The following is a 20,257-nucleotide window of genomic DNA, read 5'->3' as shown; positions in this document are numbered from 1 at the left end:
TTTAAAAAATGTCCTAAAATGTGCATTTTATTTCATATCATTATACAATGTTTACATACAGGTATACTTTTAAGACTGCTCAAAGAAAGTGTGAAAAAAGTGAGGCAAATATCAGTTTAAAAATTCCTCCCCTACCCCAAATCCCCTCAAATAAAATACATTTTAACACAATCTCTTCCAAATTAATGTTTTGTCCTGAATTTATTGAATCTTTCATTTCAACATGAAAAATACAATCGAATGAAAACTCAAGGTGAAATGCTGACCTACACTTCTGTATTGAGTTGCAAGAATACAATTTAAAACCTTCAGAAGCCTTCACTTGTCTCCACTGCTTATATTACTTTGTTTTAATTAGAAGGCACAGAAAGTCCAAATTCTCACAGACCAGTCAAGTCCTGATAAAAATAAATTACTGTGCTGGACAACTCCTGACTTGTCTGATATCAAACAAAAGACTTCAAGTAGAACCTTTTGTTCAAAATAGCACCATTTCCACCTGATCTCTCTGGAACATGAATCGTTCTTGTGTCAAAACTGTAGTTGGCACTTGAGGTGGGACACTTTCTGCCACAGCCAGGATTCTTCACAGACTAAGCATACCAAATTGCTGAACTCTCTACAAAGTGTAGGTAACATTTTTGTTGGGAAATGGCACGTTTAAACCATAATGTAATGTTGTTTAACCCGCATATGGCTTGCCCATTTTGGTGTTTCCCTGACCCCTGTTCGATAATTTAGCGGATGTTCTTGTGACTGTGGTGAAACTAAAATAAAGACATGTTTATGGGGCTTCACGGCAAGCAGGTGTAAAAATAATCAAACAAATAGTGTGGTTGCCGCTAAGAAGGTTTTCACATGTTGTTTAACTCCAGTAAAGTTTGATCCAGCATCTGATGCATATTAAGGTTTTCTTCTTTGGCATGCGCCACTTTCTCTGTTGTGGGATTAGAAAATTAAAACATGAATAGCAGTTCTTTGGAGGCACTGAACATGAAGGCATGCAATCATCATTTCTCTCAGAGGGTTTAGAAAGTTAAGAAATGTGCATGCTCATAAATATCAATGTTTCCAGATAACACAACTAGAGAGAATTCCAAATTAATAAAACAAACAGCAAGTAATGCAAGTTTAGAACTGTTCAAAGCTGCATTTAAGAAAATGCACTGCCAACAGAGACGCAATGCTCTGGAAGCTCTTTGCTTAATAAGTATGTGAGACAATAAATGGCCTTTTTTTAAGTAGGCAATAAACAAAATAAGTTATTTGCATTTACACAATTAATAGTTTCATAGATTTCAAAAACACAAATACCAAAAAAATTAAAACTATTATAGTTTTCGGTGAAGGGACCTTGAAGAAATTAATTTCGTCTAGAAAATAAATTAACTCAAAGTTAGTAGCCTTATGTTGCATGCACACTTTTATAGGACAATCACTTGACATACATGGTTAATACAATAAATGAGCATAATGCTCTGGTGGTGCATCCCCCCAGGATCCAGTAAGAGTAACTTCATACTATGCAAGCATACCTTTAAACTGATTGGGTATTGTCAGATGGAGCTCCCATTCTTTTTTTTTTTTAATGTCAAATACAAGCCAAATTCATAGTAAGGCAAAATTATCAGATCAAAGTCTCCAGACAAAACAGCTGTCGTATCCTTTAAGTTGTTTTGAAATACAGAAATATGGATTCTAGTGAATATTTTTCTCTCACTGTGGTAAAAATCTTAGGGCCAATTCACGTTGGATAAACTGAGTGCCTTTCTGCAACACAGGCTGTTACTTTTTGAATACTGATAATGAAATGCTGTAGCTCTTTATTCAAGTGGAAAGAAGCTACTGCACAGCAGAAGAGCATAGTACTCCTCCAAAATAGGTGTGCAGACACATAATGAAAAGCCTCATCCAGAAGAAACATTTCCATATTTTCTCAAGAGAATTTCTTTCATTAATTTACCACAGAATCAACAGGAAAAAAAAATCAATTTCTAAGTTTCTTGCTTATTTCTACAATTACTGATTCATATTTAAAGGAAATTTTGGAGAAGGTGTTTTCAAACAAGTTAACAATATAGTCACACTAAAGTTTAATCCTCATTCAATGCCAGCTTTAGTTCATTAGTTAGGCGACTGTTTTGCTCAAGTTGCTGGTAGAGTTGGTCTGTACAGGCAGCAAGCAGGTTAGAAGGGAAAAAAGAGGCAGAATGAAGACAGATTAGACAGAGAAAACAGTTAAATAAGAGTTACTAAAGAAACTGGCCACATGACAGACAGTTCAGTAACATAGAGAGAAACATTTTACCTCTGTTTCTAGAACTCTAGCAATAGCTACTCCAAGGAACAGCTACTGTACCATATCAAGAACTGGCTAAGAATCCTGTTGTGGGGAACAGCTGTGAGACACAAATGGAAGAACTGCAGCTATATTCCTCAAGTACTAAGTCTTACTTTAGTCTTCTGTACAGTGTGTGAATTTGTTTTATGAGTGCCATTTTTCTTTGCCAACTATTTAAGGTGTAGTGGAACCTCATCTAGCAGTAGAGAGAAAGCAATTGCACCACAGCCAGCACAAGTAACAGCAGGAGAGATGCTAGTAGGCAACTACCACCAGGTCTGACTCCTTTCCTAGGAAATCTGATGGGCTGAAATGTTATTTTTGATAGGTAAGTATTACTGGTGTTACTGGAATCCTCACATTTTGATACCTTTAAGTTGCTGAGTTTTACTTCATAAGAAAACAGACTCACATTTGGTGAAAATGAAAAGGATGAACACTTTGCTCAAAAACAGCAAACAGAGAGGACAATTTGTGTCGAAACAGAACAGCCACAGCCATGTTGTGACAGCACATTTAGTGAGAGTTGCTCTGCAGAGTGAAAAAAGTGTTCCACAATGGCTTTTGACTACCTTGTGTTCTCAAATTGTCCATGCTCTTCTCAATAGCCTAACTGCACTCCTGACCTCTTGATCCCAGATTTATTCCCCTACAGGAAATGACTGTTTCTGACTCTTTTCCACAAGCTGCCTAACAGCCTCCACAGGAATCCTCTTCCCCTGCAGGCACTGGACACAGCAAAGGCAAAGCTGTGCAGTGAGCTGGTCTGCAGGACATGCTTGTATGGTGAGCAACTCCTCCCAGCTTCCTCCCTAGCCCAAAGTCCCACAGCCAGCTCAGTAAAGCCAGGGCACATTTCACAGCTCTGATCCTGCACCAGTAACAAATGGATCTTGTCCCTCTCACCATGATAATGTCACACATACATGGGGAAAAAAAAATCAAAGCCTTAGAGTAACTAAAATTTCACTTTGTCTAGCAAAGTGTATATAGTTGTTATTCAAAAATTAATTATGTGAACTTACTATCATCACAGAAATCTCCTCTCTGACTGAGACAGAGATTTACAGTATTTCTTAACTTCCAAAACAAATAAATCCCCCAGTAAAGCAGGGAATGCACTTCCCAAGAGTACAGTGAGCCCTTGATTCCCCATGGGCCACGTGTCCATCTGCTCCAGAGGCAGAGGCTGGCTCTGTAGGAGCTCCAGAAGCCAAGCAGGGAGTTCTGGCTCTGGGCAGAGTCAGAAAAGCTCAGCAGAGCCCAGGACCAGCCCTGCACTCCTGGGAAGAAGCCTCAGGCACAGAAGCAGCCAGACATGGCAGGTACAATACCACAACTGAGGGTGACAAGAGTGCTGAACCACAGCAGAGCAGGGAAGCACAACAGCTCCCTGGAGTGAAGATCAGAGCAGCAGGACCAGCCAGGAATTCTGCATGCAGCTACCTGGGGTTCTACACTGCACTGCTCATTTCCAGTACTCTGTCCAGCAACCTGCCATCCCTCAGGGGAGCTGATCATGTATGACCAACACAAAAGGCAACATTTTAATACTGATGTTTAAAATCACTATGTTAAATTGACAGGTTCCTACAACGGATGTTGCTTTTTTTGTTTACTTTTCTTAAGAAACACCAGTATTGCAAGGAACTGAGTGGACAAAAAACTCTGCTAAAACAATGAACTAAAACACAACAGATTAAGAAGCTGGAGTTGCTGCAGCATATTTTAGTCTGGCTCAGATGACAAGTTACAGTTGACCACAATCCCCCTAACTCCTGCATTTGTGAAGTTGTTAGCCTCAGTCATTTTACAAATGCTCATCCCATTATATTTGGTTAACTTTTATATCCCATTCCATCTGGTTACCCTTCACACACAGCCACTTACTGTGTCAGTTGAGGAGTAGTAAGTTACTGAACTTTATTACTTGAACTGTCTGCAATTGCTGATATATATCCTGTACTTGGGCTTCTCTCCCCAGCCAGCAACATTAGGATGTGCCATAGGCAGAAAATTGGGATATGCCAAAGTTATCCAAGGATGGCAGGCCAGGAAGGGCATGCATCCATTCACAAGCCTTACTGGGAAAACAAACTTTGAGAAGGAGAGAAAATCTAGTTTAGACTGCACTGCTGAATAATCTTGAAGCTGAACAAGAAAGAAACATTTACATTTTTCTAAAAGTTAAAAATTACAGTTCAGCTATGGGATAATGAATTTATTTAGCTTTGGTGACTTAGGAATTTTAGTAATATATAGAGTTACAGCACCACCAGAAATCAATCTGGTTTTTGCTTTCATGTGAACTGGAAAATAACTTCTTTCACTGCGATGTAAATAAAGTTAAAATAAGGCAATAAACTCCCCAGTTGCAAATAACAATACAAAAAGAGCACAAGATATCAGTATTTAATGCTTCATCCTTAATCAGACAGTGACAAATCAGCTGCAACCTGAAATCCATGATGTTCCACTTTGTAGCAGAGTAATTTCATTAATAGCATAATCAGTAGAATTTTCCTACTCCAGCTTTGAAACATCTGTCATGAGTCTGCAGTTCAAACTCACAAGTGTGAACTAAGCACAAGTGGAAAGCTACTGAAACCTCCCAATGAACTTCCATTATTATCATGCCACTCAAGAAAAATATATTGTAAAAACCCCAAAATGTTAGCAAGCATCATCTTTGCTGAATAACTGAGGTAGGAAAGACAGAAAACTTTTTTTGCAAGATGTTTCAAGGATTATTTTTGGGTGAAAAAAAGAATTTAAAGTTTTTGATGCTGCCTCTTTTAAATCTGTCTCAAATACTTAAGTTAATGAACAAACACATTTAATTAAAGATAAGAAGTCTTCAGCATAAAGCTAGGAAAATATTTCAGGCTTTAAAGTGAAAAATCTGGTTACATCAGGGATGTAACTGCTCCTTCAACCATGCTCCCACGACCAAGTGACCCCAAGGAAGTAGTGTCCTTGCAAATTTTGTCCTAACAATAACAACTGGAAGAGTTCCTGTTACATCTATTTGTCATTTTATCTGCAGCAGAGTTTGAGAAAAACTAAGAATATAAACTGGCCAGTTTTCACACACTGCACTTGCTGGCTTGGCATTGTCAACATTGAGGCAAAAGTGTTTTCAGCTAAAAAATGAAAACACAAAAAAATTAAATCCCTAGCGGCAAAAAGCGCAAATTTTATTAATAACTTAAATAGTTACTTAAATAAATAAAAGGCAAAGGAATAGCAAAAGGGATACAGCTGGGATATTTATTTTACATTGAGAAATGTAGTTTCTGTACAGCAGAGCACAAACAGAGCATGTTCTGAGACAGGTGATAGAGGAAGAGTCAACTAAACTAGAAGACAGGACAATGAGCCCATGAAACATCCAAAGCTTGGAAAGATGTTTTATCCAACCCGATGAAGATGTCTTTGGAGAACTGAAGCAAAGAAAATTATCTGCATGAAAAGAAAAAGTGAGATAAGGTAGAAAATGAAAAAAGGTGCAGTAAAGACTTTCAAAAAAGCAGCAATGGCACAGCAGAGCCCAGCATGCTGAGATGACTATGCTAGAGAAACAGCACACCATGCTGGGACTGGAATGATAGAGTCACATCCTCATATACCAGTAGACTACAATTTAAAGTCTGTTTTCCACTTAGAAATATCCCAAATTGAAGAAATATTGTAATCTCTGTATAGAGAGGAGGAAGAAAGAAATCCATTTGCTTGATAAGCCACTAAGCAAAACCATATGTTGGGGAAGAATTTAAAAACAAATAATCAAAGCATACAAAGCAGGCAACATGAGACCTCTACTAAAATGTTGGTGGAGAGAAGAAGAAAAGTAATGAACAGACATGGGGACAAAAACAACATGAAGAAAAAAACTATTTAAAATATGGGTGCACACAAAATATGTCTCAAGCTCTAAGCAAACCTTATGTCTTGTTGAAAGCATGCCTGGGTTTCCAAAAGGGAATGCTGGGACTAGACATTGCACCTCCTAAGCACTTGAGAGCCACAGCTCTTCCCCTCTCCCATGTCAGCTGCAGTGTTCATGCATGGGAAGGTGGAGGTAGCACAGCTGACCTCTGTTCAGAGCCCGTGGAACAAGAGTCACTTTGTGCCAGACGCTGCACTGAGGAGTCACATCTTACAGCTGTTGACTCTCCTACTTTCCTGCCACTCTTTATTTTTCTCCTTATGACTAAAGTTGGTATTACCACATTTTTGGTGTATGCAAATAAAATTACTACTGCTATCCAGAAAATACACAGAAGAAACCTACAATTCAATTGTTGTCTTTATGGGTTTAAATGACAAGGTACTTTAAATCCATTTCCACACATGTAATTCAGTGGTAACAGCTGAAATTTTCAGAGCAGTTATGGAAATTTAGAAAAACACTTTCTACTGTCATTAATAGAGAATACAGCTAAATCCAAATTCCTCTGACATTTTTGCAGGAACTTTGCCGGAGCAAAAATTGCGACAGCAGGCAAAGGAATACACTCTGAATGCAACAGGTACCACAGCAATTTTCTTTGGTAAAACAAACATGATGGGTCTGGTAGATAATGTTTGAACAGAGGTGAACTGAAAGGATAAACACAGAGCTACAAACAAAGGGCAACCACAAGACACAAGGATTGCAGACTCAGAATCAAAAAGTAACCACAAGCTTACAAAATCACCATGAGTATTTACCAGGCTTGGCACAACACTCACCCACACTTTGCCAGGGTAAAGCAATTGTTCATGGTATTTTGTACACCTATTCTGTCTAAAGGAAAGCATCTCCCACTACACAGGGAGCATCATTTCACAAGGCCGGTACTGCGCAATCAGTGAGGGCAGGGAAGCAGGAGCGGGCACAAGCTGGGAAGACATTTACATGGAAGTCATATCATTGAGAGCGTGGTCCAGCTCCTCACTGATGGCTTTGTACTTCAGTTTCTGAGCATAGAGCTCATCTGATGTTCCCCCAGGAAAGGCAGAGGTGTGCAAGGAAATGGAGCAGGATCATGGGATGGAAGGTGAAGGTGGTGGCATGGGAATACCATCCAGAAGCCATAGGAAATGGGAAGAGTGCACAGAAAGAAGTGTTGTGGCAGACAAAATGAAACAAAATTAGAGAGGAATAAAAGAAAGAAAATAGTGAACAGTTCTATGCAAGAAAATAGTGAGCAGTTCTATACAACAAGTTGATTAACTGCACTGCGAACAGGGCAACCTGTGATATACAGAAAACCAAGAAAAGAGAGTACAAAAGAAGCAAAAATACGTGTTTCACTGCCCTGGATTTTTGTTTTAATGCTTTTTTGTTTTAATTAAGAGTGGGGACAGGAGCTAGGGAGAAAAGATCCAAAAATGGGGGTCCAAAGGAGGGTGTTACCATTTTCTAACACTTTTTCTTTAACCACTCTGATTTGTGTGATGTCAAACTCAGCTTCTTAGAGCAATTTTTGTTCATTCTAAACACTTATCTTTCTTCTCTGCTTCCTCCCTGAGTCAGGGATCATAAATTTTCAGCAGCTACTTAGGCATTTCATCACCTTTATGCAGAATCCAGCCTGCCACGCCATGCAATTTAGCTTCTTCAAATCCTGCACTTAGCGTAATGCCTCTAAATAGCAAACTCCACATAACTGCAAATTACAGAGTCCTACTGAATTGTTTTCTCCAGAGGCAGAAAGCACATTCTACTACTCTGCTGCAGTTCTGGCAGATTTATCCAAACCTTACAAACAAACCCTCTGAAGTTGAATAAGCTGTCCTTCCCATTGTATCTACAATCTATTAGCTTTACCAAAACCCAACAACTGGTCGATGTCACAAAATGCCTGCCCCGACCCACACCTATCACAGTAATAAATTAGGCTGGCTTGCTACATTCCTAACTTTTGCAAACATAATGCAACTCTTCATCAGCTCTTTACTAAGATGATAATAACACTTGTCATCTGATCATTTACCCTGTAACATTTATATACTTCCAAATAGAAGAGTGTAAAGCAAAAAAAATGGAAGGAGTCTTGAGAACATAAGAGAAAAAGCAACAGGCAAGAGCAAAACACTGTTCACCTGAAGCATTTAAGATATCAATACATTTCCTTTAGAAAATATTTTGTCTACTCTTTAGGCAGACCCATTTATATAAGCAGAACAAGTCAGCCCAGTAGAATTGGGTATTAAAAACAACAAAAAAAACCCTCACACAAGAGAAGAATAAGAGATATGTATTTCCACAGTAAGCTGAAAAACAGTCCCACATACCTTCTAGGTCATCAATGCTCTTCTCCAGCTTGGTTACTGACCTCTCAGCAAACTCAGCACGGGTCTCAGCCTGAAGTCAGGACAAATACAGACTACTTTAGGAAACACACACAGTACTTAGGAGTAGAAAATAAATAATTCAAATGAGGAAAAAAGCACAGTGAGAGGAGGCAAATAATAAGGCTAGTATACACTAATTTTTAGGGGAGATATTTAACAATAAATTGTTTCCAAAACGGTATGTTCATCCTTACAGCATCACAGCAGAGTTTATACTAAAAGAATCAAAGGTGCATTGGAAGGTATGTTGCAAAGAACAGCTCTCATTTTACCTCCTTCAGTTTGTCAGTCAGAACTTTAATCTCCTCTTCATACTTGTCTTCTTTCTGGGAGTACTGTAATTAGGAAGAGGATCACTGGTATTAGATGGGTATTCTAAATATACCCAAGAAACCCCACATTTGAAACTCTTGTAACAGATTTATCTGTACGCAAGAAATTTGTTATAGGTAAAACAAAATTAATTCCACTTGGAAGGCCGTGGTAGTGGTAGTATGGTTTATTACAAGAGCCAAACTTCCCTTGAGTCACATTCCAGTGCAATATGGTGGGAACTTTGAGAAGAAATTAGTACTATGGTTTTAAAGAGGAATGTCTTCTGGAGAAATTAAATGTTAGCACACAATGCCATTTTGAGGGACATTCTACAATTAACACTTAATCCTGCCAGAATACTCAACAGAACATGTGGCCAAATAATACCGACCTATTTGGAATTACAAGACATGCTATGTTCCAGTAGGAGCCAAATATGAACTGAGTAGTAAATCCAAATGCCTCTAATGACAACAGCCATGAAGAAATGCTGCAAAGTGATTGGCATACAAAGAAAACCCCACAGGCCAGCTGACAATGTAAGGGACACATTCTCACATAAGTCTCTAGCCTACCTTCTCAGCCTGAGCCTCCAGCGACTTCAGGTTGTTGGTCACAGTTTTCAACTCCTCTTCAAGCTCAGCACATTTGCTGTTATTTCGGAGGTAAGGCAGGAAAGGGGAGGATGGAAGATTCAGTCAAGCAAAAGAAACAGGAGAAAATAGGGGGAAAAGATAGAGAAAAATGAAAACAATTACAGGGCAAAAGAACGGCCTCAAAAGCAGCTGATCCATCACAGACTGAAAGCAACTCTTTGTGATGCCAAATATCAGTTCAAGTGCACATTAAGACAATGACCAGACAGAAATTTATCTACAGCTCTTGGCTTACACAGAAACATTTACAGAGCTTTTACACGTGAGACAGTTCAGCTTCTTTTGGCTGCACAGGAGATCAGTTTTAAAGATAAAAATCAATAAACAAAAAAGAGACCGAAGAAAACCACCAAAGCGAGATGCAAAGAGAGAGTAAAGAGCATAGCAAGGACTTATTTGTTACTACTGAGTGAGCTAACTGGCTACGGAAGCTGAAACACTTGGGTTGCAGTTAAACCTAAAAACTGTTTATTAGTATCAGTACCTTATCCTCTGCAGCCATTAATGCTTTCAAGGTTTGATCCATTATTCTTAACTGTTCTTCCAGCTGTCGGACTTGGCTGTTAGTGAACACATGAAATGCACAAAAGCCATTCACAAAATCAGTGTGCAGGTACAGCATGCAGTGACAAAACACGCGCACACACATAGGAACACGTTTACTTTGGCACTGACCATTTATCTCAACCATTACAGTAAATGAGCAAAACATAGCTTGGAGCTGAACACACAGTGTGCTGCCAACGTTTCATGCAGTTATAGTTCTCTTCTAGCACCTCACATACATCCCAGGGCAGCTCCACACTTACCTTTCTGATAGCTCAGCACGCTCCTCAGCGCGCTCCAGGTCACTCTCAATGATCACCAGCTTACGAGCCACCTACAAGGGACAATCAGGGATATTATGTTGCTGCACTGCACCTCACCTGCTTCTAGAACCTACAAAGCAGGGCACCAGGTCTCCTCATTTTTTGGTCAACACATGAGTTTTGGTTATGTGGTATCTTCATGATTCATTTGAGACTTAGGTATCTGACATTTTTCAAGACCTGCCTTTCATTCACCAGAAGGCAACTGAAAAATATTTCTCTCCCTAAGAGCTTAGGGAATACTCTCAAACATTTTAGTGAAAAATCTAAGCACAGATCTCCTGTCACCTAGTCCCTTGAGGTATCTGAGTGCCTGATTTTCCTTCCACAGCTCTGGAGAGGGGTGTTTGTGATCTTTTGAACTTAAAAGGCAAAAGAGAAAAACAAAAATTACAGGCACAGCCTCAGAGACTTCAGAAAGAGATGACCTGCACTCAAGAACTGACCTCTTCATACTTGCGGTCAGCCTCTTCAGCAATGTGCTTAGCCTCTTTAAGCTGGATCTCCTGGATTTCCATCTTCTCTTCATCCTTCTGGGCTCTATTTTCAATGACCTTCATTCCTCTGAAAAATGCGAAAAACAGGAAATACAAGGTTCAGGGCTTGCCAGTTCATCTCCAGCTCTACTGCTTGTGGTATGTGACTTTCAGACAGTGGTATTCAGGTGAGTAAAGCACATCAGACAGATGAGACTTCACACCATAGATTTAGTCCTGTGCACTTAAATTTCGGAAGTTCAAGGAATAAAACAGGTCTTAGGAAGGAAGAAAAAGTTACTTGTTTAGCTCTTACTGTAATTCAGCTGTAGAATTCTTTTTCATTTTAAATTGCAGGAAAAACTCCTCTTACAGAAAGGTTAACAAAGAAGGTGTTGCTTCTAAAGACCTAGTAAGACTGAAAGCATCTGTGCTTTTACACTCCTCAACAGCATGTTAGAACCCTTGCAGAACTGACAGGAATCATGTCTGTGGGCCAGACTCCCCTGGATTTTGCCATGTCAGAGCCCTAGAAGCTCCCTGTGCTCTCTAAAAGCAAAATTGAAATTCTTCATAACAAGAAACACTGTGTGTTGCACATGTCCGACATAAAATTACCTTAAATGTTTCAAAGCACACCAGTGAGTCTCTGGCAAACTTCTTTTCAACAGACTCCATTCTTAGTGAGGTAGAAGTACACATGCAGAATGTGTGGGTTTCTTTCACAATAAAAGGTTCTACCACAGGTATAGAATACCATTGGAAGAAGACAGAAGATCTTTCAAAGTCACAAAGCTTGACTTCCTAACTTAGACTACAGACTTCTGGAAATGTGAAGGAATTACCAGTCTCTTTCCTTTGCTCACCTTCACATACCAATCTTGTCAACAGGAGAACCAAAGCCTCTTCCAGCACTTCACTACTCTCTAGGTGAGATTTTCTACCCACAATGAAAGCAAGAATCACCCAAACAGCACAAGAGTATCACAAGGAGGTGTCATCCAATCAGAGAAGTCTGGGCTGGGCCAAGCAGTTTTCCCAGGATGTGAACGACACATCAAAAGACCTACCACACTTAAATCCTATCTTCACAACTGAAAAAGGATCCAAGCCCAGATATTTTGGACATTTCTACAGACAAGCTGTAACTGAAGTCCATGTATGCAAAGAAGAGCAGATTACACATATTCAGAGACCTAGGAGTGGTTTAATTTATTTCCTAACCCACACCCTGGCAATTATGATCTTTGTCATAAGGGTAACAATCCATTCAGGTGTGGCTCCACCCACCTTTCACTCTCATCTGCAGCCTTCTCAGCCTCCTCCAGCTTCTGCAGGGCAGTGGCCAAGCGCTCCTGAGCCCGATCCAACTCTTCCTCAACCAGCTGGATGCGTCTGTTCAGAGAAGCTACTTCACTCTCAGCCTAAGCAGGAAGAAATAGAAATGAATTCATAGTAAGGCACACATCTTCCCTTGTAAAAGGTGACCCCATTACCTGGTAGTGCTATTTAACAGCACTTTGTAATTTCTGACTTCATCCACTAAAAAGTCCATACACAGAGATGTGCATGATTGAATTGTGAAGTTATTGCTTAACAGAGGAAAAAAGTGATTAATGCTTGCTTTCAATGAAGCACATCAAGGACTGTACAATTTGTACTAGAAAGAACTGCACAGGAAGAATTATGCACCATTACCCAAATATTTTCTGTTATTGTATTTGCAGACATTAATTACAGACCTTCCCTTTTTAAATCAAATCAACAAGCTAATTACTCAATTCTTCTGTTACCCCAATTCCTTTATTTATGACCTTTCACCATATTTTGCAAGAATTGTCCCGACGTTTCCTTGAGTTCCGTAAGAAGGGTTCAGTGTAAACATGTAAAACCACACCTGGATCAGCATTTGCAACGAGACAGCTGCCACAGAGAGAGTCTGAGAACATTTAAAAAGTGCCCGAATACCCAGAGGTTTTGTTTACAGGCAAGCTGTGCAAGAGTTGACAAAAAAGGCACCAGCAAGGACCCTGGTACAGGCAGCAATCCCTTAAAACATCTTTTTTTTTTCCCTCCCATAATTCCATCCTCAATCTTCCCCTAAATTTGCCTTTCTTGAATTACCTGTTCACGTAACTTTCTGTACAACACTTGCAACTCATCTGCTTCTTATCATTTCAAGCTATTATATATTACAGCTCCAAACCCACACTTGGCCTAAGTTGCACAGTAAGTTCTAAAACAGCCTTCTTGTGCTAACTTCATCATTAAACTTACTTTCTTTCAAAACTGTATTAAGCACAAAGTATACATAAAAGGGTAACTATTCTAAAAAGTTAATTACTTCAGAGAATAACAATTAGTACTGAAAACATATATGATATATATTTGCTAAATGTGAGGAAGTACACATCTGAATTTCCTATGATGTCTAGCTGAGGGGAAAACCAACCCTCTGGCAAAAGTAGATGCCAAAAGTATCAGCTTGGTACTTTTTCTTCTCTAACCAGGGGTAGCTGGGTACAGTTGTCCATAGCAAAGATTTTGCTGCTCATAACACAACAAAGAATAACTGACAGACCAGTCAAATAAAACAACCTTTGACATAAAACTAACAACGTCCAGCTAGAATGACTGAAAGTAAAGAACAGGGAAGCAATTATATCTTTGAACATTAATATGCATTGGCAGTGAACACATAGAACCAGAAGGAGAAGAGACTTCATCCTTGGAGATCAATATTAATCCAAATATAAAACGTTTAGCTATGTAATCATGCAGTAGTATTCAAGATCTCTGGTTTTGGACTTCTGGCTTTAAAAAACTAAGAATTTGAACTTTCACATTTAAGGAAGAAAATGACCTTTCATAAAGGCTACCCTAGGGAAACTTGTAATGTTCAAGTTAATTATTATCATGTCAAGACTGCTCATCATGATAACAGCATAAAATGTGCTTCAAAACACAGGGTGACTAAAGTTCAAGTCTTCACTTCCTGCTCCAGTAACTCACTAAGGATTTACCAATCAGCCTTATATGGCCCCAGTTATTCTTCTGCAGAGCAGGACTTCTCTCCTTATATGGCAAGGAAGGAAAAAACCCCAGTGACATTCGGGGCACTCCCACCGCTACCATGCAAACACAACCCTGGTTTCTGCCGTGGCACTTACACACCACATATTTTTACAATGAGTGATGACATGGATAAGTTACCACTGGGTGTTAATTATCACTATTGTAAGGGAGATTCTGTTTTCCAGAAGGAGGAAGAAAAATGCATTTTGAAAAAGTGGTTACCAACAGCCCCTTGAGATGTGTGCACTAAAAAACCAGAAGATTCTTTTTTAAGGGAATGGCTGCTAATCACAGCCTTGAAACTTTGAACAATCTGGTATAACAATCAAAAGCTGGAGGCTATGCTATGTTTTGGCCACAGCTGTAGTTTTTTTGTTGTTTGCATATTTGTACCTTGCACAGGAAGAAAAAACCCCTCACCTAACAACCCTAGCTGGTCACATGCCATGCATGAAAGGCATTACACTGAGGGAAAGAGCAGATTCACACCTCAGCTCGCTTGCTGCAGTGCTCTCACAGCCTCCCTCCTCAAGCACACAGAAATACAGCTGCAGCAATAAAACCCCTCGTCTGTAGCCAGCACTGTAGAAAAATCACACGTCTACATGTGCCTGGGAGTTCAGTTTTTTCAGCCTTTATTCACCCTCAGCACTGATCCCTCCACACAAAAACTTAAATATCATATAAACTTACTCTGCAGAATTCCACATCATCCACATAAGCCAACTCCAGGGAAGAGATAAACATTAACCTTTAGGGTCCTAAGCCTTACTGAAAGGTAGCTGAACTCTTAAAGGAAGGCTCCACCAGAAGGCTGTAATCACTCCTCCAGCACTGTTCCTTCTGCCACAAAAATTAACAGTAAAACTTTCCTTTTCAACAGAAATTCCTTAATATGCTGATCAGAATAATGCATGCTACTGAAAGTAGGAATTTTTGTGTCCTTTACTCCACAAAGCTTAGAAAACAAGTACAAGTTTTTTAAAAACAGAAACCCTTATGAAATGACTTATGGCTCTTCACTGAAAAAAACAGATATGCCAAGTGATCTGCAAGAATGCAATAGTTACACAAGCAGCCATATTTTGCTCCAGAAGGAAGATCACCTGCAAGTAATCAGGAGGCTCTTCCTTTGAACTTACTGCCCAGAATGTGCAGAAAGGCCCATATTATAAGGAAATCAAATAATCACTTTTTCAATAAATAATCATTTTTTTCTATTGTAATAAACTACACAAGAGCTCTGCTCTCTTGCTTTCTTTTTATGCAACTACTTAAGACACTGAAACTGCCTCAAAGAACACTGTACATTTCACAGCAGGAAACATTAAGCTACAGCTGCTGGAACTCCCAAAGGTCAGTGATAAGACGAAGAACAGCGCTATCAGGTTTTTTTTTTATTGTGATTGCCACCCATAATTACATCTCTCTGCTACGTAAGCCTGTGCTGCTCACACCTGATTCTGCCTCTGCCCAAAACCAAGCCCACTGTTCCTTTCCCCTCTTGGCGAGCAGCTGTGATGAACAGCACACACAGACGCACAGTGACAGAGGCTGGGCGCTGGCGTTGTCAGGTACCATGGGCCATCTCAGGTGCACTCTTGCGTGCTTCCCAACAGTCGCCATGCTGACTTCCCACACAGATGAACTCGTCTGCATGGGATAAGAGAACTGGGACTTGTGGGGAGAAACACCTCGTAAAACCTCGCTCATAGCCTAATCCAAAACAAGTAATCTCAAACATCTCGCCTAAGCCCACCTCATTCCAGCTCGGGGTTTTGCTGTTGCCCAGCACACCTAGTGCTGCACCTGGGCCCGGCCCACGCAGCACTCGGGTTACCGACCGCGGAACGCAGCACTGCGGGCCGACCCCGCGGCCGGCCCGGCAGGTAACAACCATCTTGTCGGACACGGCGGCGAAGGAAGCGGCCTCGCACTCCGCCGGCCGGGGAGGCAGCGGGGCAGCCGCGCCCCGGGACCCGCGCCCCCAACCCCCGGGCCCAAGCCGGGCCGAGGGGCGGCCCTACCTCCTCCCGCAACGCCCGCTCCTGGTCCACCTCCCGCTGCAGCCGTCCCGCCCGCTCCTCGGCGGCGTCCGCCTGCTCCTGCAGGCTGCGGATCTTCCTGCGCACGGCCTCGAGCGAGCTCATCGCCGCCATGCCCGCACCTCGCCCTGCCCGCGCCGCCTCCCTCCGCCCGCCGCAGCCCCGGAAGTCCCCCCGCGCCGCAGCGCTCTGGGGCGGGGCTGCGGCACCGGGCTGGGAGCGGGGCGGGGACGGAGGATGGTCCAGCCGTCCTAGGGATGGGCTGGTCCCGGGGATCGGCCGGTACTGAACTGGGATGGGCCGGTCGTGGCAGCGAATGGGCCAGCCCTGGCCCGGTCCGACCGCGGTTGGGGCGGTCGTGGCTGGGGATGGGCCGCCCGTGGCCGGGATGGGCCGGTCCGGCCCGGGATGGGCCGCTCCTGCCGGGGCTGGGCCGCTCCTGCCGGCAGCGCGGCCGTGCCCGGTGGAAGAGCCGGGGCAGCAGCGCCGCCTGGCGGCACGGCACGCGAGGTGCCCCGAACCGGACCGGACCGGGCCCGGGGTCAAGACCCACCTTTCCCTCCGCAAACCGCCCCCTATGAGCGATGTCATAAAAAGACATCGAGAAACCCGCCAGATGCTGCTGCACCCGGCCTGGCTCCTGAGGCACGGGGAGGGGAGAGGGGGCTGCAGCTGCCCCCTCTCAGGTGGGGTGGCTCCGGGGATGTGCCTGGCTTTTGAGAGATGAGTCACACCGGACAGGTAAGTCCCAGTGAAAGGCGAGTCCATTCCAGAGAGCCGACACTCCCTCCCTGCCTCTGCCCTTTTCCTAAGGCTTGGAACTATTCAAACTAATAAGGTAAATACTAGGTCAACTGCAATGCCCCAAATGTACTCTTCGTTGCCAAAAAAATAAGTACATCCCTAAACTGTCAGACATATTCCATGCATACAAATAAATAAGACATTTACCTCGATGAAAACAAGCCAGACACTCTCCCACCCTCCACCTCAGGGAAGACTGCAAATAAAATTGCCCTCAACTAGCTTCCAAACACTGTTTTCCAGCAGGGGCAGGTGGCGTGGGGATCGGTTAGAAAGATCCTTAGTTTCAGAATGGGAATCTAGTAACATTTCTCCTGCCTTCATCCATGGCAAGCTATTTCCAAATAGTCTGCATACTTTTCCATATAAGGAATATCTCCCTTGGATCTATATGCGGTTCCTTTGAACAAGCTAAATAAATGTCCTGCTAGGAAGCTGCCTCTCCTATGGCAGCCTGCACAGGGCAGACATCTGATCCACATTATACACGGACCCCTCTCCCCTGTTCCTTTGAACACTTCTGTTTGTTAAGTTCTCGGGTTCTCTTTCAAAGCTATATAACTTAGTTGCCATACTGAAGCTAAACATTTTCTTTCTTTATTCCTTTTAGAAGTAAGATAAGATAAAAGCATGTTGTCTTCTATGTGAAGTTGTTGTTTGTAACATTTCCGTTTCTGAAAGTATCCTTCCTCCTCCTGAAATACTTTGCTTGCTTCATTTGTGGCAACTCCTTTTCGTTTTGGCTTTGAGGTTGACTTTTAAAACTGAGCTATAGGAAAAGGAGGCTCATTGCTTTGGAAATAGTGTAGTTTCATCTAATCCTGTCATTCAGACCTGAGATTTACTCAAGGAGAATTGAATTGTCCAACAGCAGCAATAGAGACCAAGACCTCAACTACACAGAGTCTTATGGTTCCATGCATGCGATCCATTAAATGCATGTCAGGAACAGACAGGTGGGAGGGATGAGGGCCTGGGAGAGGCACAAGCTCTTGTCTTATTACCATATAAAGTGCTGAGCTATATATATCTCCCAGCTTGCTCCCAAGATCCCTGTCCTCTGAACTGCAAAACTAGCAAGTATCATCTTCCGGACAATCTTCCGTCACACAAGACTGAACTTTTCTTTGACAAGTGAAGCAGTTCCACTGATTTCCAAGGGGGAAAAAAAAGCAGGAGAGAACCTTTTATCTCAGGGACCAGTGAGCCAAACCAGTAACCACCAGCAGTTCTAACACATGCATACCTAGGAACAGCTCTCTTGAAAACAGAACTAGCAGCCCTTGCTCTTCTGGATCTCCCTCTCCTGCACCTACTCACTATTAACTCTCTGCTTCTGTTTCACTATCAAGACAATGTTGTTCCACTCTGAGTTGTTTTACCCATCACCTGAATAGATAAATCGCCATTTCTTTACTTTCACATCTACAGTGGCAAGTACACATAAAAGCACATGTCAAGTGAGCAGAAACCAATCAGACGCCTCTGATAGTGTGCAAACCTCATGCAGGGAGGCAGTGCTGTGTTTCCCACCTCCCTGTCCAGGAGGTGCCTGGACCCCGCCTTCAGCAGAGCTTTGCAGTGCTGCTGAGTAGGAGTCCAGGCTGTCCTGAGCAGAGGGAGTGTGTGGTTTCTCTGTCGGGCTTGTGGTGAAAGGGATGGGGGTAACTTACATCTGTGGCCTTTTTGTCAGCCAGTTCCAACTTTTCCTGTGCATCTTTAAGGGACTCGGAGTATTTGTCCAGCTCATCCTCAGTGGCCTTCAGCTTCTTTTGTAGAGCCACCAGCTCGTCCTCCAGCTGTGATATGGGTGGAAAGTGGTGGAAAGGGGAGGGCGGGCAGGAAAAGGTGCAGCAGGCAGCGTGATCGTGCAAACGGAGAGGTGTGAGTGCAGAAGAGACAGAAAAGGACAGACAGACAGAGAGAGAAAGAAGGAGAGAGAGTTAGATCCTCTTTGCTTGCAGCAAGGGCACGATACCTTGGCAGCATTCTCCTCTGCGGAGAGGAGGCTGTCCTCAGACTTGTGTAGCTCTTCCAGCACTTGGTCCCTTGTATCCTCCGTCCCTCGCAATTGCTTTTCCAATTGCACAATGTCATCCTCTAACTAGGTGCACAAGAGGAAATATAACGCACAAATATGTTTCTCCCTTGGCTTAGAAAACTGAAACTAATTTATAAAATCGCTCTTCCTTTCTCCCTCCTCCTTCAGGATCTCCCAGAAACGTGCAATCAATGCATCCCCCTCCTTGAATCAAGAAGCCCCAGGTTGTAAAGGAGGGGGGGGTCGGAGAAGGACAAAAAAGTGGGGCATGCGTCCGAAGAAGGGCGGGAGGGCAGTTCGAATCGGACACATCTGCTGAGTGATGCTGGACTGGGCAAACACAGCTTTAACTGTCCTTTGCCAAATCGCCTCACATCTGCTCAGCGCTGACCAGGCGTTCTGGGCAGCCTCTCTAAGCCGTCCCCCTGTGACAAAGGCACAGAGGCCACGCAGCCGTCCCAGGGCCCTGCTCCCCAGCTGCAGTGGTGGAAGGGGGAAGGACCTCCTGCCGCGCCCCCGGGAACCTCCAGCCGGCGGCTGCCAGGCTGAAGCTCTGCCTTAGGGAAAGTTCAACCAGTTCTGCAGGGGCGCGGGGGTGGAATATAACAAAGTACGGTGAGGGGGGAAGAAGAGGGTAGGAGGTAAAAAAAGACAGAATAGTCTGGAAAGATTTGCGCCCCGGCGCTCGCTGCGCCCGGGCCCTCGGTGCAGACCTGCTTGCTTCTCTCCTCCGCTGCCTTCTTGTCCGCTTCGGCTTGCTCGGCTCTGTCCAAGGCGTTCTCCTTGTCCAGCTTCAGCATCTGCATCTTCTTCTTGATGGCATCCATGGTGGCGGTGGGCTAGGGCGCGTCCTCGCGCGAACTCCTTCCGAAAGAAAAACTTGAAAAGTTGCGGGATAGCCCCGAGTCCGGACGCAGGCCCCCGGGGGAGCGGAGCGGAGCTGCCGGGCGGCGGGGTTGGTCCGTGCGGGACGGGCGCCGGCCGAATGCAAGCGGCGGGCAGGGAGCGCCTCACAGATATGTACTTTCCCAGGGGGCTGACTGCATTCCTCAAGACATCCAATACTTTTTTGGAAAGGGCTTTTTTTCTTCCCTCCCTCCCTCCTCCTTTCGTCCCTACCCCTTTCCCTCTCTCACTGCCCCCCGGGTTTTTTTGGGAGGCACAGCCTTCCCATTCGCTGCCGCCTGCCATTTGACCGCAGATATGACTATATATGGGATGCGATGGGCGAGGTAAGGCGGGGGAGCAATTTGTTCCCATTTCCAAATAGGCAGGACGGGACATTTCGCTGCT

General features: G+C 43.2%; 1 protein-coding gene across 16 annotated transcripts; it reads right to left on the bottom strand.

Moving 5' to 3' along the window:
- Positions 1–20,021, bottom strand: TPM1 (tropomyosin 1). Of its 16 annotated transcripts, none has more exons than XM_038146845.1 (10): positions 19,678–20,002; positions 18,902–19,027; positions 18,597–18,722; positions 12,290–12,423; positions 10,970–11,087; positions 10,464–10,534; positions 9,574–9,649; positions 8,956–9,018; positions 8,624–8,693; positions 10–937 (listed from the first exon to the last, which is right to left on the bottom strand). In XM_038146845.1, exons 1-10 carry the CDS (start codon positions 19,789–19,791, stop codon positions 855–857), a joined length of 981 nt encoding a protein of 326 aa, XP_038002773.1. In that variant the 5' UTR covers positions 19,792–20,002; the 3' UTR covers positions 10–854. The 16 variants fall into 16 exon arrangements, 11 of the variants coding, with proteins under 11 accessions (XP_038002766.1, XP_038002772.1, XP_038002773.1 ...); XM_038146839.1 differs by lacking the exons at positions 10–937; positions 18,902–19,027 and adding exons at positions 5,593–5,803; positions 7,242–7,320 and having other exon boundaries at positions 19,678–20,004; XR_005258111.1 differs by lacking the exons at positions 10–937; positions 9,574–9,649; positions 18,902–19,027 and adding exons at positions 5,639–5,803; positions 7,076–7,320; positions 10,139–10,214 and having other exon boundaries at positions 19,678–20,004.
- Between the last annotated feature and the right edge of the window lie 236 nt (positions 20,022–20,257).

This window comes from Motacilla alba, chromosome 10 (genome assembly GCF_015832195.1).
Source record: "Motacilla alba alba isolate MOTALB_02 chromosome 10, Motacilla_alba_V1.0_pri, whole genome shotgun sequence".
NCBI lineage: Eukaryota > Metazoa > Chordata > Aves > Passeriformes > Motacillidae > Motacilla > Motacilla alba.
Note: the sequence above shows the minus strand (reverse complement) of the source record. Positions and strands in the feature narration are given on the sequence as shown.

What these genes read in the sequence shown, in the direction of transcription:
- TPM1 (XM_038146838.1), bottom strand. Translation starts at nt 16,710, where the DNA reads ATGACATCGCTCATAGGGGGCGGTTTGCGGAGGGAAAGGTGGGTCTTG. An exon ending in GCTGCAGATGAGAGTGAAAG is followed by an intron (nt 11,088 to 12,289) that starts GTGGGTGGAGCC and finishes CGCATTTTTCAG; the next exon opens with AGGAATGAAGGTCATTGAAA. An exon ending in GAGCATTGATGACCTAGAAG is followed by an intron (nt 938 to 8,623) that starts GTATGTGGGACT and finishes ATCCCACAACAG; the next exon opens with AGAAAGTGGCGCATGCCAAA.